Source organism: Otolemur garnettii, unplaced genomic scaffold (genome assembly GCF_000181295.1).
Source record: "Otolemur garnettii isolate 467f Iridium unplaced genomic scaffold, OtoGar3 scaffold00130, whole genome shotgun sequence".
Taxonomy (NCBI): domain Eukaryota; kingdom Metazoa; phylum Chordata; class Mammalia; order Primates; family Galagidae; genus Otolemur; species Otolemur garnettii.
The window spans coordinates 2,219,347-2,238,076 of NW_003852525.1; the positions used below are offsets into that span (position 1 = coordinate 2,219,347).

Here is an 18,730-nt window from a genome sequence, read left to right on the forward strand (position 1 = left end):
CACTTTAACCTCAAACTCCTGGGCTCGAGGGATCCTCCTGCCTTAGCCTCCCAAAGTGCTTGGATTACAAGCCTGAACCACTATGCTCGATTCTTTCTTTTCCTTTTTATCTGTTTTCTGTGGACTTTACTTAAGCTCCTGGAGGGCAGGGTAATGGCTACCTTGCTTACTGTCAAAACCAAAGAGCACAGAACAGTACTTGACCTTAGCTAAAGACATATTTCTTGGGGTGGCACCCACGGCTCAGTGAATAGGGCGCCAGCCCCCTAATACAGAGGGTAGCAGGTTTGAACCCAGCCCCAGCCAAACTGCAACAAAAAAACAGTCAGGCATTATGGTAGGTGCCTGTAGTACCAGCTACTCGGGAGGCTGAGGCAAGGGAATTGCCTAAGCCCAAGAGCTGGCAGTTGCTGTGAGCTGTGATGCTACAGCACTCTACTGAGGGTGACAAAGATTCTGTCTCTAAAAAAGAAAGGAAGAAAAGACATATTTACCAATTGAAGGAAAGAGGAAAACAAATTAAAAAAGAATGAACGATTCATTTAGTTACCTGGTTTCTGACTTACACCCAGTCTCCACTTCCTGCCTCTACTGCCCAGGGCGGCTCCTATTTTATATGTGAATTCTAATTTTCACCTCTGGCTTTTTCTTAATTCTTCCAATTCCACAGAAACATCTCACAAACCATCACCACTCATGTCCCTCAGTGGGCTTTTCTATAAAACATAACATTCTAAATTTTTTTTAAAAAAAATACATCAATACAAATGCTAATAGCAAAATTATCATAAATTTTGAAAAGTTTGCTATGTTTCTAAAATGACAATATATTTTATATGTTTAATTGTGTTTCTAAATGTAATTCTTTTTTTGTTTGTTTTCAAAGGCAGAAATTTCTTCAGAGACATTTTCAACTGGAAATAGTATTATAAATTATTGACCCCAATAAACACGGTTACTTTCACTTTGCTGGCAAACTTTGGCTGATTTTTTTTTCTAGTGTTATTGGGAAAAATCAATTTTAAGGGTAAAATATTTTAATTGCAAAGCATTTTACATAGAAAGCACTGGAGAGTCTTGATTTGTATTTTCACTGGGATAAACAGATGAAAAGATTTACCCATGAATTTGGACTACTGAAGGTCAGAAAGAAAAACAGGCAGAATCCTTTATAAGCAAATAAAAACAGGTAGTTTCCATTTGTTTCAGAAAAATAGGATAATGTACCTCACTCAATAAACTCCTACAGTACACTGGTCTTACCTCTCATTTTTGTGTCTTGAATTATTCAGTCATAAATTACCTGAGAATTTTACTTTCTAATGGTAATTATTAGGAAAGAATTACATTGGTGCTTAAAACCTCATACGACTGCATGCCAGCCCTTATCTAAAGTGCTCGAACACTACTTACAATTTTTAGAAACCGAGAATTGAAGCAAATGTCGGACTTTATTATTTTTAATAGCCATCATAGAACAGAATCAATTCTCACTTATCTGTGCTAATACGCGTAGCGGTGTAGGATTCTACGGTGGAACCTCAGGATGATCATTATTTTGCCACTGTTACCAGCCCTTCCATGCTGTGCTAATAAAGCACAGCAGAACTATTTCAGTCCCCCCTGCCTGCCCTCCGGTGGGCCTGCTGATGAGCAGTGAGACGCCAGAGAAAGGACAGCTGGGCTGAGAAGGAAGCTGATTCACAAATAAGTCGTCGTGGGATGACTGTGAATTACGTGTCGAAATGATTTAGATTACTTTTCTAGTAATTACACGTTTATCAGGGACATGGCTCTGTAGGAAAAAAAAATTAATGTTATGCAAGTGTGAACCTTTTCCCTCCCTGGCCCTGTGTCATCCACGATGAAGGTCACCCAGCTATTAGCTTAACGGCAAACCCTGGGTCCGGCTATATAAAGGAAGGGGCAGCTGAGCTTGGTACAGGGCTGTGGTTTCTACACTCAGAACCTGAAAAGCAGAAGACATCATTCGGGAACGTTTTCCCCCTCACTTAAGAAGAAAGAAAAATCCAGCAAAGGTTAAAAAAAAGTAAGAGAAGATTCAGCGGATATTATGTGGCAATGGAATAGCTCTTGCAAATTTTGCAAGTTTGGGCTTTGCTTCCTGAAAAATCAGCAGCAGCAATGACCTTCAGGCGCAGCTGTTGCTGTGGGCAATGAGGGGGCTGCTGAGGAGGAAAAGCAGGGGCTCCACCCAGGCAAGGAAGCAGCTGACGCACAAAAATACAGACGGGGCTGCAATTAGCAACAAGTTGCTGACTGCTTTTTTCTTTTTTCTTTATAAAGTTCACTAAGTGACTAGGCTAGATGTAAATTAAACTTCAGAGATGCTGTGGCATCTCAAGTGGAAATGGGAGGGAATCGTCCCCACAGGTTGAGGACAAGTTCCATTTAAGGTAAGATCCCTCTACGTTCTGACTGGGCTGCACCAGGTTTAACCAAAGCCTTCAGGAATCAGCTCCGGCCACCTATCAGCCACGTGACAGTTTCAGAATGTTCAGGGTTCTCTGCCCAGCACTCACATTACTCAGCTGTCAGAGTAAAGGGCTGAGATATATGATATGAAAATTACATTTTAACGAGGTGTCATGTGTGTTTAAAGTTCTTATTCATCACTACACAGCCCCAGCTTTTACCGGAGACACAAATGCACTTAATTAGCATATTATAAGGACAGAAGGTTCACCGTTATCTTCATTGTCAAACTGTTGTCTGTAGGCTTTTGGTTGCTGGCTTTAGATTCTACTGTCCGTAGACCAGAGACTGGGTTTGAACCTGCCAACTCTGGTATATGCAACCTGCACACTGCTCCTTGAGCCACAGGCACTGCCCTCATGTGTATTTTTAATAGAGTAAAATTATTACAACTTTCTGAACATAATATACTTTCCATTTTCTCTAAATTGAAAAAATCTCTAAAATTTGTCAACTGAAAACCATAAACATGTTCTTAACATAAAAATTAAACAGTTGGGATGGCGCCTGTGGCTCAAAAGGGTAGGGCACCGGCCCCATATGCCAGAGGTGGTGGGTTCAAACCCAGCCCTGGTGAAAAACTGCAAAAAAAAGAAAAAAAATTAAACAGTTGTCCCATTTTTTAGGGTACAAATCATCCATGGTAATTAACAAGTAGTGTGAAAGTTGAGTATATTTGTATCTAGAGAGCGCCTGGCACTAAGAGCTGGGGGAGTTTTTAACATTCTTCGCAGCGTAGAGTTTTAGGTCCTGTGTTTAGAAAACATGGACCATAATGTTGGTCCTGCAAACTTGGTGGATATCGACTTCATCCTGCTCACTGCACGTATTATCTCCTTAAACTATCAATAAGCTTCTGAGACAGGTGCTTTGTCCATCATATAGTGGAGGAAATTGAGGTTGAGCCTCCAGTCAAACAACAGACAGAAGCAGGATTCAAAGCCAGATCCTCAGACTCCCAAGGTCATGGTCATAAGCTTGGGCTACCCACGTGCAAACATCACCAGAGCACTTTTACACATTCAAGAGAAACACATTTGCCTTTTATCCCCCAACACCAGATCTGTTGATGTACAGACGCGTTATATACAGCTGAATTAAAAACATGGATATCTCTTTACATAAAACTTCCCAAAAGGACGAATTTCCATTGATTGGAATATAGTTACAATCAGAGCAAAAAGCCTGCTACCAACAGACGGCGACAGCAGATATACATCGAGTGTGCAGAGCAGGATAGTGTCTGACCCTATTAGTAATAAGTCTAGACTTTCTGTACCTAGACACAACAGACGATCCAGAATAAGATGGCAAGAAAGGTCCACAAAACACAATTTCATTGAACGGTGTCTATGTCATTCACTGAAGAAAACCCCCAGCTGACACTGTTTGTGTGGAGTAACATGAACAGCCTCTATTAAGGCTGACTGAGCTTCTATCCACACACACAACGGATGTCCATAAAATTCACTTCTTTCCTCATTCTTTACACCCCTGGTAAACCACAAGTCCACACTAAGAAATCAGCTTTTTAATCTGAGCGTTCATGCATGAAAACTGATACTTTTTTTGTGAACTGACAAATTAAATACAGGTGAAATCTCACTATTTGTAAAACAAAATTAAAAAAAAAAATTTTAATTGTCATTGTTCAAAAAGAGTGAAACAGAATCTCCTGGTTTAAACTAGGAATTGGTTTCGAAAGCTGGCGTTTATCACCTGTCAATGTTTGCCACTTCCAATAACACCCTTTTAACAGCACGGGTGGGCAAGACGGCCCATATTTTAACTCCCACAAACAAACAACAATAATGAATAAAATTGAGTGTATGTTTTCTTACATCCACAATTACAATGATCTTCTTCTCTCTCTCTCTCTAGAGTATATACACATAGTCATAAGTTTATTGATGTATGCTAGGAATATTTTTGTAAGTCCTATATACATACAGGACTATACCATTTTACTCATTTAAGAATCATTCAATAAAACTAAGGTCAAAATTTTCTTCAGTTTGTCAAATTAAAACCTAGAATGCTAATTAATTTTAACCTATTATTATCAATAAAAATAATTTGTGATGTTTTAAATAAATATGATTTGAAATGCTACTGCCCTTATTCACTGATTAACCAGAAAACATGATGCGTTATTATTTATTATTTCTTTTGAGGCAATTAGAATTTATTTCCTCTTCTGGTTAATGTCAAAAAAGGCCATCCATAAACAAAGTGTACACTAATGAAATATAAATATTTTATTTTATTTTATTTTTTGAGATAGAGTCTCACTTTGTTGCCCTTGGTAGAGTTCCATGGCATCACAGCTCACAGCAAGCTCAAACCCTTGGGCTAAAGTGATCTTGTTGCCTCAGCCTCCCAAGTAGCTGGGACTACAGGTGCCCACCACAATGCCTGGCTATTTTTAGAGATGGGTATTGCTCTGGCTCGGACTGGTCTTAAACTCGTGAACTCAGGCAATCTACTCACCTCAGCCTCCCGGAGTACTAGGATTACAGGTGTGAGCCACTGTGCCCCGCCTTGAATTATAAATTTTAGTTTAAGAATGTCACCTATCTGAAAAAGCTGTCTTTCCAGAATACTCAGATGTATGACTCTTGTTCAGATTTTAAATTCCAGAGTGTATTAGGTTAAAAAAAATACAAACAAAACACAACACAAATAACATCTTACCTGTACAGCAGCAGGCCAGATAATGGAGCTGGTCTAGGAGAATTTTGGAGGCTTTAGTAGGGAGAAATTGCTTTTGTTGTTGTTGTATATTTAGGCTCTCCCTTTCATAAAAGCCAGTTCAAAATAATATCAGCATTACTGGTTGTGGAAAGAAGTACTGCCACTCTGACTGAAGCCTCTCAGGGATCCGAGAAAATGCCACTAATTTATCATTCTCTCTGAATAAGAAGTTAAGGAGCAGAAAGCCATTCCTTCCTTCAACAAAAGTCATTAAGCCTTATTTATGTGTATGTGATATACTAAAGTCAGAGAAAACAGAAATCATGCTCTGGTAAAAATACATAAAAATATAATAAAAGGCAAGGTCACTGCCCATAAAATACTTAGCATCTAATTCTGTATGAAGATGTGAATACTGAGCACTCACTTAGAATCCAGAATTGTATGTGAGTGCAAGTTATGCGAAAAATAAGGCAGAAACAGGAAATATTAACAACTAAACTCTATGACAAAAATAATTTAATTTCTGAAATGCCATATTCCTGTCTAAACTCAGGCACTGAAATCGTACATTTCCAGTACCTTGGAGGACATTATCACGGCTAATTACAAAATTTAACTTTTACATTGCGGTAACTGTGCTCAGTTGTGTAAATAAAAATGAAGAAGATATCTAAGCTATTTTTGATTCTCTTTATACAACATAAACAGGGCAGAGAATGCTCCGGAGGGGAAAAGGGCATTTTTAAAGAATTGCCATAAAATATCTCAAACTTACTCAAAGCCGTGTTTTGCATCCTCATTTCTTAGAAAAACCGAGATTCATTATTACTGCACTTGTCCGCTTACCCTCTATGCCAGGGAGGGTCACAGGGGCACAGGTGCACTCAACATACTGTATTCCTAGTGAGGCAGGTCGCACCTCGTGCTCTCTGTGACATGAGTATTTTGGTCCCCAGCTCCCGGAGCATGATATTAAGGTAACCCTTTGACACGTCCCAAGTAGATGGCACGTCCGCGGGCATTTCATAATTAATTACACAGGGTGACACCGTCTTATTTTAGCAAAAGTTCTACGCACTTTGCCACGCAGACCAAGAACTAACCAGCCAACAAAGACAAATCACTTTAAAAGACACAGGGCTAAAGACTGGAGGGAACCCAAGCAAAGGAGTTTCTCGTGGTTACGCGTTTTTAAGGATGAAAGTGTTACACAGCATCCCTTCCTCAGATGCAAAGCTCATGAACATTTCAGGGTTTCTTGCACAGGCAAGAAGAAAGACCAGAAGGAGCTGAATCAAAATGCACAATAAACTGATTGAGAACAAACTAAATATGTACCCAGAAGGCACCATCAAAAGTGGAACTTACCCGACCTACTGTCCAGAGGCCCGAAGTCCAGAGAGTATTTCACGACGTGATAGTTATTCCACACGTACAGCAGGTTGTCCCTGGGGTTGTAATCCACGGCCGCGATGTACTGGTAGGAATTGGGGAAGGGCACGTCCACCACACTGTCCTTGCTTTGGTCCGTGTTGTAAATGTAGTCGATCTTATTCCCCGTGGCCTCATTGTCATCATCCTCATACACGGATTTGACCACGTACAGAATCCCACAGATCATGAACGCATTGGAAGCCGACCTCTTATCATAGGCAGTATCCCACGTCCCTTCGATACGCAGGGTGTAAGGGTTCAACTGACTAATGACGATTCTGCCGTTGTTCTGTTCCGTGGCATAGATCACCCACAGCCCGTTCTCATCCACGGCCAGGTCTATGTCAGACTTGCCTCCCCAGCGGTAGGGCGAGGTGTCGTGGTAGTTGGCATTGGCGATGATGGCCTCTCCGCTCTTTATTCTCGTCCGCAAATCGAACTTCACTATGTTCCTAGTGCGCTCCTTGTTGAAGAACAAAGCCCCGTCGTACACCACAAACCCCGTGCCGTCCACCCTGTGAGGAAGCTTGTAGGTGGTGGTCGGCCGTCCAGCAATGAAGTCGTCCTTGGACGAGTACTCGGTCAGGGTGTCGGTCCTGTAGGGCGTCCAGGGCATATAATAGATCTTATCAGAAGCCTGCAGAGGGTCTTTGCACCACGCCCCAGACTGGTGGTCAGACTCAAACAAATGCTCGCTCTGGTACACTCCTTTTAGAAGTCCAGGACAAAGAAAAACTGTTGGAAGGGAAAAGAGTTAAAATAATAAATACATTAATTTCGTATTTTTTTCCTAGAGATTATTTTTCACCAAATGGAATGCAACACTAACAAGAGACCCCCCCACTTATGTTGCTGCATTTTGGGGGCGGGTGACCCAAAGTATTCTTCCACATTAATTTTGGCTTTTTTTCAAAATCGTTTTGATTTCCTTTACCAAAAATATTAAGCCTTTTTCTTTTTTGAGTAGCTATGTTTCCCTGTGATGTTTACCCTTGTAAACGTGTCAGAAAATCTCTACATATATGTGTCAGATGTCACCTAGGCTTATGTATTCTATAGATAAAGAACAGAAAATGATATACGGTGTTTTTGTTAGTTCACTAAAGAACATATCTCATTTGGAAGTAAAAACGTTTCCACTCTGAGGATTTTAGCCTTCAATAGTTATCATTAAGAAATAGATGGCTATCTCATCCAAAAAAAATTTTTTTTTAAATAAAGGAAAACAAAAGCAGTGTAATACAGGCCACTGGATCTTCTAGCATAAAGGCTTTCAAAGCGGCTACAGCACACACAAAGCATGCAACCCACACAATTAAAAATGAATGATGGATGGATACTGGAAAGAAAAGAGAGAGGAAGAAAAAGAAAAGAAAGAAGGAAAAAGAAAAGAAAGAAGGAAAAAGGAAAGAAAGAAAGGCGAAAGGTTACAGAAAAGAACCAGAGGTCTAGATTTTAATCAGTTAAAAATGTCCTGTTAAGAACAGTAGTATTGGAACTTAAAAACACGTATCTTTTACTGTTAACATGAGAAAAGCATTAAAAAAACAGGATTACTGGCTACAATATTTTGCTGCTCATACGTAGGAATGAACGTGGGCCGGAATCATTTGATTCACTTGATTTTTTAGGACGATTCAGTCGCGTAGTGTGTGAGTGAGTGGTGGCAAGACTGACTGGCTGATTCATTTGGAATGAAGCGTCTATCAAGTAATGCTCTCCAAAGGGTGGTCCTGGGATTACCTGATTCAAGTAGTGTATTTAGATGGTACCGAGAAAGAACAAAGGGATCTTTCCTCACACATGTTTAAGAAACAGAATGTTGAATATAATTGTGGCAGAGATTCTAATAGCTTAGGTGCATTAGTGAATCTCCAAGGGGGGAGGGTGAGCAGAGTTTGCAAAGTAATTCAATCACGGAAACCTTCTTACAGAGCCTCTTTGGAGTACAGTGCTCTGCTGACCCTGCTGGGGGAAGCTCTGCTCTAAGATATTTGCAAAGCAAACACACTGAAAAATCATCAAGCAGCCCACTGTGAGGTGTTAAATGATTCTAAGTGTTCGGTGTGGAGAAATGAACAAATCACAAATAATTTGGATGTTGACACATTTTCTTTTAATGATTAAAGGATTATCCTTTCAGCATCAGCGATTAGCTTTTGAACTCTAAACATCCTATAGGGAGACGAAACTCAGCTAGGTTTCGGAGATTATTCAAAATCACGTACATTATTAGATAACGTACATCATGAAAATGCCCAAAGTATTATTTTTGAAGAAATGAACAGTTTTGGGGAAAATCTTCCACAGTAAAGATACATATCAGCAGCCTAATTTTTATTATTAATAATAATCTTGATGATCATAAAAATGTGTTAAGATTTTCAATGTGACGGCCATAATTATACAAGATAGGTACCCACAGTTGTCAAAATTTTGTATTACTTTTACGTGAAGGTTAATAATCAGTCCTTGATGACTAAAGTAATTTGACTCCGGGTACTTCAGAAAACTGTCTCCTCTTTTCTCCCAGGAATTAAAATAAAAATTAATGCACCAGAGCTACAGAAAATGATCTAGTACAGAAATAAAAACCAATCATTCTCTATGGCCAGCTACTGGATTTCTAACTACTTAAAAATAAAGGGAAATAAAAGACAGGGTTGAAAGTTTCACACTATTCCACTATTTTAAAATAGAAGGATCAGATCAGCGCTGGTGAGTAACACAGATTAAAGTTGAGCAGCAGAGGTAGTAAATAAATTTTCATAAAATAGAGAAGAATGATTAACAAAATTATTTTAATTAAATGTTAAACTGTTAAATAACTTAGCCTATAAATAATATATAATTTAGGAAAGGTATTTAATTACCTTTTTGTTCCACTTCTATTGGAGAGAGAGAAGTAAAGAGAGAAAGAAGAAAAGAGAATAGATTAATGGTACGGTATTGGCCAAGCACTATTTTATTCACCAATTCCAAACTGAAAGTAAATAATTTATTTCACTCACACTTGCTTTATTGAATGTTATAGGTTTTCATAAAACCCATTTTCTCTAATACAATCATTTTTTAAAAAAAATCATGTTATCAGCTTTAAAACACAGCATGAACTTTAAAAATGGACAAAAAATCAATTATTGAAAATTATCAACTAAGATTCAATCAATACACCATTCCAAACTGTAAACACAGGAAATGCAATATTCATAATAAGAACACTATTTCCATTTGAAAGGCAAGTTGGCAATTATACACAGAAAGCTTTCATATAGTTTGGCTAGGCTCACTTGTAAATATTAGAGTTTACATCACTACGGAATTTACATAATAGCTTAGCTTTTATGCGTTTCAAAGAAAGGATCTGGGAAGAAACTAGACTCCAACTTGTTTCTTAAGACCTAGGACTTTCCACAGCTCATCAGTCTTATAAGAGATGCATCTCCTGAGACTACACATCAACTCAGAATGCTCTTACCCTGAATGAACCCATTTACGGAAGAAAATTCCTCCCTCAGGCTCGGCGCCTATAGCTCAACTGGCTAAGGCGCCAGCCACATACACCTAAGGTGGCGGGTTCGAATCCAGCCCGGACCCGCCAAACAACAATGACAGCTGCAACCAAAAAACAGCTGGGTGTTGTGGCAGGTGCCTGTGGTCCCAGCTACTTGGGAGGCGGAGGCAGGAGACTCTCTTGAGCCCAGGAGTTGGAGGTTGCTGTGAGCTGTGATGCCACCGCACTCTACCCAGGGGGACAGCTTGAGGCGCTGTCTCAAAAAAAAAAAAAAAGAAAAAAAAGAAAATCCCTCCTTCCTACTCATTGATATTTGATATTATTGTGTAAAAATACTGTGTTTAGGAAAAATCAATTATCAGAAAGCTGATGTAGTAATGAGCCACTGGCTCTGGCCTTTTCTGAAATTCTTAACTGAGTCAACACACACTTATAAAAGTAAATCGAGACCCTCAGACGCATTATCTTTATGTTCCTCTCAAATTAGTTTCTGTTATTATTTTAAGGTATTGATCAGGTCCATGAAAATTCTGGGGAGTTGTAACATACTACCTATCCACAAAATTCATCAAGAGGCACCTTCTTTATCTTAGAAATGTTTGTCGCACTTCCTAATGTGAAAATGGGACCGAAGAAAAATGTCAGGGGAAAATGGGTCACACAAGCTTAAGAAAATCACCAATTATGGAAGGAATGAACAGAGATATTATGCATAATAAAGAAATTAAAAACTCCACGAAAGTTTCAAAACCAGGAGAGAAATACCGTTAGGGTGATTACATTTGGGTGAACGTTTTGTGCTGTAATCTAAGTTCACACGTCTTCGATTGTCAAAACCATACTCATTTCTGTCTAATAACTGCTTTTTCTGTTTGTTTGGTTTTTGAGACAGGATCTTACTCTGCTGTCCAGGCTGGAGTGGAGTATCCAGCACAACTCACTGCAACCTAAAATGCCAGCGCTCAAAGGATCCTCCTGAGTAGCTGAGACAATACAGACATGTGTCATCACACCTAGTTTAGTTAATTTAATTTTTTTCCCTTTTCTTTCTTTCTTTCTTTCTTTCTTTCTTTTCTTTTTCTTTTTTTTTTTTTTTGGTAGATACAGGGCCTTGCCATGTTACCCAGTCTGGTCTTGAACACCTGGACTCTAGGAACCGTCCTGCCTCAGCCTCCCACAGTGCTGGGACTCTTGGTGTGAGCCACCATGCTCATCTTCTCCATACCTCATTTGAATCTTCAGTATCAATCACATTAAAAAGAAAAACTGGTATATATATTTAGTGCTTAAGAAGTTGCCAATGGGACTATCAAATTTTAAATCTCTCATTTTACTAATATTTATTTTTTCTCAAGAAGACACACTAGGGCTTATTTTCAGGGGATGTCTTATGCTCTGCCCAAAATGCATAGCCACGCCCATCACTAGGTCTTATTATGGGGTAGGGCTTATATTTAACAAACGCATAGAAATCCTGCTGGGGCTTTTTTGGGGGGTAAGTCTTATTTTCAGGGAAACACAGTATATATCCTTTTGAGAATTCCATACAGCAGTATTTACATTGACAGAAATGTACACTAATGGACCTTTAGTCTTCTTTCACATAAATCTAACTGATAAGCTTAAATCTGATGACAAATATCCTAACTTCTGACATTACTTCTTTCTTCAATAAATATTAAATGAGGGAAATAGGACAGGAATAAATACTATTGATAAGGCATCTATTATATTTTATAAATATTATCCTACACTTTAACGGAAAGTTTCACTTTTTGAAGAGCTTTAACCTCTATTATTTCAACTGTCATTGGATAATATTTTGATTTTATCTCTCATTCCTGGCGAAATTTTAGAGAAATTGGCATAAACTGCAGCATCAGTAAAGCCTGCCTCTATTATTGGCTGGTTCCTTGAAATTAAGATTTATTAGGCAGGTCTGCTTTGGAGAAAATTATTATGGTCCTGCTCATGTCATGACTGGCTGTAACTCATTCATCACTTATTTGATATTTTCAAGACTGAAGTAAAACAGTCCTATAATGTAAGTTGAAACAAGAACACACAAATCATACTCCCATCACAAAACCCGGCAAGACGACATAATTTGTTGTTGAAAAGCTTAGCCACATTTAGGATTGGCTGGTCTCTGCAACTAATTATTATTCTAGAAGCTTCCCTTCACTGAATAAACAAACAAATAACAGGATCTAAGAAGCAAGCACACCACTATATTCTTCACAACCGCACGATCCCTGGAACATAATGAATACTCAGTGGATGCTCTTGCATTACATACAAAATCCGAACAATGACCTATAATTGTACTTCTTGGTATTTTAAGGCACATTATAAGAAAAAAAGTGGTGAAACAGATTCTGGATTCACTATAGAAAATCATGTGCAATGCATTATCTGAATGACGTTTTTGAATAAGGTAGAACCACCATAGACGACCACCTCCCTACACTGACCACCTCCTTAAACTGACCTAATTTTCATGGACAGGACATACACCCAAAGTACCCATTGGTGTATTCCTATGTGACCTACAGCAGGCCTCGTTCCCACGCGACACGTCCACAGGTTGGCCAGTTCGTCACAGTCCCAAAGTGGGGACTGTATGTGGTCAACTTACAGAGGTTACATTTGTATTTAATGGTGGAGAGGAAAAAATAAAATGTATGAGCAATTTGTATTTCCAACTCATTAAGTACAAAACTGCAGGAAAGAAAGGAAAAGGAGGAAAAGTATTCAGATGATCTTGTGGATTATTCTGGCAAGAAAAATCTGCTGCTATAAAATAGTCCTCAGTGATCTAAAAACACAGGCCCAGAACACGCCCTTCCCTCCTGTCCGTGACGAGATCATAAATAATGAACTGTATGACGGCAGCCGTGCCAACCCCTCTTCATGACCTCCCGATCTGTAGTCTGGTCCGAGACCCTGAATTCTGACAGGAGAGCCGTCACTGCTAATTTCCACCCTCCCCAGAGCACTTTCTCTCTCCTTTTCACTCGTAATGAGCAAACTTTATGGTTCATGCAGCCTCTATAAATATGTTTACATATTTCCTTAAAGCAATTTCATTGTTGTCCTTTGTCAAACTTAATGCCATAAGCTACATCCCGCGGTTAAACAAGTTCAAACTACAGGGAATTTTAATCTGTATAAAATAAACAGGAAGAGAAAAGACTAGCAAATTGTCCCTTTATTTCACAACGGTTCATAGAATAGACATAATATATAGTCACGTGTTGTTTAGGAAGAGCTGTTACTAGTTCTGCTCATATCTGTACCCTATGCAGTACTTTTGAGCTGTGTTCCTTAACCAGAAAAGATACAGACCAGAGAGGCAGTGTGTGCCCTGCCAGGCTTATCACAACTACATCACAAATCACAGAGAAGTAAATTTGATGCATGCAAGAGACTGTTAAATGCCAAAGCCAAGAGACCGACTCTAATGCTAATGTTTAAATTTTCTTTTCTTTTAAGATGTAAGTCACAGAATGCTTTTTTCATCTCTCCTGTGAATGTCCCGAATGAGTGTAACCCAGTAAGACCATCTTTATTTCTGTAATGTCGAATAAAAAGACACGTAAGAGGTAATTAAATAGTTATAAAATACTAAGTAATTTATAAACAAATTCTTTTTCATTGAAACCTGGTAGTTTTTTAGTTGTTGTTGCAGTTTGGCGGAGGCTGAGTTTGAACCCACCACCCTCGGTATATAGGGCTGGCGCCCTACTCACCGACCCACAGGCGCCTCCCAAACTGGTAGTATTTTTAACAGAATTATTTTCCTGGTCACATTTGGTTCAGACCAGTGGTCTCAAACTCTTCTGGCAGCAGGAACTGGTTTCACGGAAGATAATTTTTCCATGGCTGGTGGGGAGGATGGTTTTGATGTGAGTCTGCAATTGAAGTACTGTGTTCTCCGTGCATTCAGACCTCTCTGCCAGGGATAATCTGTATTTGCAACCACTCTCCAGTGCGTCACCACCTCAGCCCACCTCAGGACATCAGGCATTAGAATCTCATGAGGAGCTCACAACCTCCATCCCTCCCACCCACAGGTGACAGCAGGTCCCTGCTCCTGTGACGTCTAGGGCCACACTGCTGTGATAGGGGGCGATCTCAGGCTGTGACGCTCGTGATGGGACGGCTGTGAATACAGATGAAACTTTGCTGGCTCACGCTTTGCTAACCTCCTGTGCGGCCTGTTTTCTAACAGGCCATAGACTGATACTGATTTGAGGCCCAGGGGTTGGGGCCTATAGGTTTAGACTATTAAAATGCATTGGGGTACCCACTATACACCAGCTGTGTAGTTAAGGGAATGGCAGAAAGAAAGGATGTTTGTTATAAAATGTTAGTCTTGGATGAAAGTTTTCTGGTACCTCATCCACAAAGTCATCTATAAGTACATAATCAAAAGTTCAAATAATACGGGTTGAACACCCCAAATCTGATAACCTGAGCTCTGAAATCCAGACTCTGAAACATCGTGGACACTCCCGTGATGCCCAAAGAAACATTCATTGGAGCATTCGGGATTTCAGATTTGGGAGACTCAACCATATAATGCAAATATTCCAAAATCCAGAAAAGTCCAAATCCAAAAGTGTTCGGGACCCAAGCATCTCAGATGAGGAATACTCTGTCTATACATTATATTTGATAGCAAAAATACAATGTGCTGGGTGGCGCCTGTGGCTCAAAGGAGTAGGGTGCCAGCCCCATATGCCAGAGGAGGTGGGTTCAAACCCAGCCCTGGCCAAAAACTGCAAAAATAAATAAATAATGTGCTAATTATAATTTTTTTTTTCCAGTTTTTGGCCAGGGCTGGGTTGGAACCCGCCACCTCCAGCATATGGGGCCGGTGCCCTACTTTTTGAGCCACAGGTGCTGCCCTGTGCTAATTATAATTTTTGATATCAAAAATAGTATAATAATATTTGATATTATAATTGAACAAACTTTCCACATGAATCTTTTTTTAAAATTTTTTTATTGTTGGGGATTCACTGACAGTACACAGAAGCAGGTGACATTGATTGTTTTATTAGGTAAGGACCCTCTTATATTTAACAGTGTAATGTGGTATTTATAATTCCCACCAGAGCAGAGGAAGCCCAAAAAGGTAAAGGGTTTGGGACCAGGTCTCGTACCACTGGCAGGTGGCAGGTCCTGCCTCTCAATTAGCCTCATCCGATCGCTCTGACAAGAGATTAACTCAGCGAAGCAGAGTCTGATCATTGACTTCCTGCCTTCCGTTTCCACTGGTCACCAAATCCCGGAAGAAGTATACATTAGAGAAAATAAATAATATAAACAGAATTTCCCTGAAGATAGCTCATATATTCACATGTCTATTATGCTGTTCGTTCATGAAACTCAACAGTTTTGCATAAAATATCGCGGCAACCTTATTAAGTAGATATCCTCATTATCCTAACTCTTCAGTGGCAGAAACAAAGAGTGTGGCTCGATGGTCAGTCAGTGGTAGAGTTAAAATCAAATCCATACCGTGATCTTGTCATTACCGATCTCCAGTAAGAGACAAGATGCTGGTGTTCATCTCCAGGTCTCACACACAGAAAAACTTTGATGAATGCTTCTTAGGCTTCTATGCAATGAATACATTGCACCCTGGCATTTTCAGAGAAAGGGATTGGACAGAACACTTTTCAATACCACCACCCCTTGAGACTAGTGATGCAAAACATTTGTTCAAAAAGACAAAATAGTAGGAAAAAAAAATGGGTTCTACATTTCTTGGCCAAGGAAAACAAGATTTCTCTTACCATTGGCAATAAACCCAAGCTGAATAGCTCATGTCCTGATAATTCTTATTATTCTGAAGCAGATAACACCCTCTTTTCTTTCATTTCACGTCCACCAAAAATATACAGAAGCGCTTCAGCAAATAGAAATGAAAAGATTTGCGAAGCTCATTACATTTTTTTGGGTATAGTGCATATCAAAAATCCTGACAGATGTCTGTCTCTTTCAGTAAATAAAGTGCTAATCCTTTATTTAATGAGAGACAGGAGTAATCTCTGTAGCTCAGCTTCTAAATTATGTTTTTCAAATAATACCCGTGCATCCATGAATGAAAGTGCCGCTCAAGCACCTTGTATTACAATGGCTTTAAAGGATGTCTTTCCAAAATTGACACCGCCTAATGAATTTCAGCCTGGAGTGTGTAGATTGAAAATGTCAATAATTTACAAAAGGCCTTTCCTAGCTACATTCTGATTTAAACACTTAAATGCAGTATCTATAGATGCTGTAGACACTGATACAGCTTTTTATGGTGTGCGTGTATTAACAATCCATTCCACTGATGGATCCGTAAAACCTTTCAAACTGTTCATTCAGCCTTTTAAAATAAAATGGTGCTATTAGAAGACTCGTTGGAGGATCTGTTTATAATAGCGTTAGCAAAAACAATAATTATTCAAAGTTATTGTAGGTGGCACTTACAGTCGACACTACATTTGGTTCATCAAAGATGTAGTGATTTGTCACTAGGTAATGACCGCACGGCACTTAGAGATGACAGACAAAAAGAGTGCAGAGTCACCTCAGCGTGGGGGAGACGACCCAGCTGTATTTATACACTGGAGCCACTGAAGGCGTCTGTGGACCCACCTGTTACATGCAAGGCCGGTGTGAACACAGAGACAAATAACAACGATCGTAACACCTAACAGTTACTGAACGCGTACTCAATACTGTGTGAGTAGCCATCCTGTGGATCACTCTGATTTTTACGGAAACTTGCAAATTTGGTGATATGATAAGGTGACCAGATTTTAACATTGGTAAAGTGGGACACTATCGATGGGGGGGGGTTCTTAATTAAAAATATGGTCTATATGGAGCAACAAAAATTTTCATAGAACACAAAAATAGTATTGTAATATATATATTTTTAATTTCAACATAAGTATAATTTACAAATATAATACATTTAAAAAAATTATGTATAGGGTGGCGCCTGTGGCTCAAAGGAGTAGGGCATTGGTTCATCTGGGCGACCTTGCCCAGGAGGGTAGTAGGGAGTTTACATCAGCCTTTTCATTTCCAAATGAAGTTACATTAACCTCTTCATTCCCAAATGGAGTTACAGTAATCTTTTCAGCAGCAAAAAACCATATATTCCCTTCCTGTTGTCCCACCCTTCCCTAGCTTATTGTGCATTCTTTCCAAAAATTGGGGCTTTTTTAAAACGCTGTGGGACACAGGACAAATTATTAAAAATTGGGAATGTCCCACCAAAAGCAGGACATCTGGTCACCTTATGATATGATCATGTACGTGTTACAGAGGACAAAATAACTCTGCCTTAGGGAAGCTTCAAGGTGCTGGTTTTCATGCACTTAGATACCCATGATTATCTGTTCTTAAATGCTTTCAACTGTGTAAAGAAATTAAACACTGACAAGAATAGAAGTGAATGGCAGAAAAAGTGATTCCACTGTCCAGAGAAGCTTAAGTTAGAAACACAAAGTACAGAAGTTTGACTAAGACCAAACTTCGTATGGAAAATGCCACCATTTGCCCCTAAAATGTGTATTTTGGACTGATTCTTATTACGAGGTTCTAGGCTTTCAGCACAGGATGTGTCAGAAATATGGTACTAAAACATATATGATATTAAAATATAATATGCATTTAGATCTAATCTCAGAAATTTAGTGATTTTTTTTTTTTTTTTGAGACAGAGTTGAAGAGAACCCCCAGTAGAGGGGGTCACAGCAACCTCAAACTCTTAGGCTTCAGCGATTCTCTTGCTTCAGCCTCCCAAGCAGCTGGGACTACAGGTGCCCACCACAATGCCCAGCTATTTTTTGGTTGCAGTTGTCATTATTGTTTAGCAGGCCCGGGCCGGGTTCGAACCCATCAGCCTCGCTGTGTGTGTGGCTGGTGCCCTACTCATTGAGCTACGGGTGTTGAGCCATTTCTGCCAGAATCATAACTATTACTCTTTCACTTTTACCAGGAATCTTAAAATCTTGAGACTTAATCTTGGAATTGAAAATTTCTATCATTGCCACATGCAAGGGGATGGGACAACAAAGTCCACAAAGATATTTAGTAAAAATCCCTAAAACCAAATAACCATGCTCTGTTGTGTCTAGTACATTTTAAGTAACGAAGACAGAAATAAAATAGCAATTCCTTATAATCTGGGGGCTTATAGCATAATTGAATAAATACATAATTTTGAAACAAGATGACGTATAGCAACCACAGCCAACAGTTACTGAACATTTACTATGTAGAAATCCACATAGTTAACTATGGACACAACTTTTTAAGATAGGAACTATATTATCACCATCCTCAAGAAGAACAAAGTAACAGGCAGAGAAACTAACTTACTTGTTCAAGATCATGATAAACTGTGGTATATGTACACCATGGAATACTATGCAGCCATAAAGAAAGATGGAGACTTTACCTCCTTCATGTTTACATGGGTGGAGCTGGAAAATGTTCTTCTTAGCAAAGTATCTCAAGAATGGAAGAAAAAGTATCCAATGTGCTCAGTCCTATTATGAAACTAATTTATAGCTT

At 39.2% G+C, this 18,730-nt stretch overlaps 1 protein-coding gene across 1 annotated transcript in view; it reads right to left on the bottom strand.

Annotated features, from left to right (window-relative positions):
• Positions 1-18,730, bottom strand: part of ADGRL3 (adhesion G protein-coupled receptor L3) — a 372,824-nt gene that overhangs the window by 246,658 nt on the left and 107,436 nt on the right. Inside the window, exons 3-4 of the mRNA XM_023518203.1 lie at positions 9,501-9,515; positions 6,562-7,362 (exon numbers count right to left, since the gene is read on the bottom strand). Of these exons, the coding sequence (XP_023373971.1) occupies positions 6,562-7,362; positions 9,501-9,515 (816 nt within the window). The remainder of the gene's footprint in view (positions 1-6,561; positions 7,363-9,500; positions 9,516-18,730) is intronic.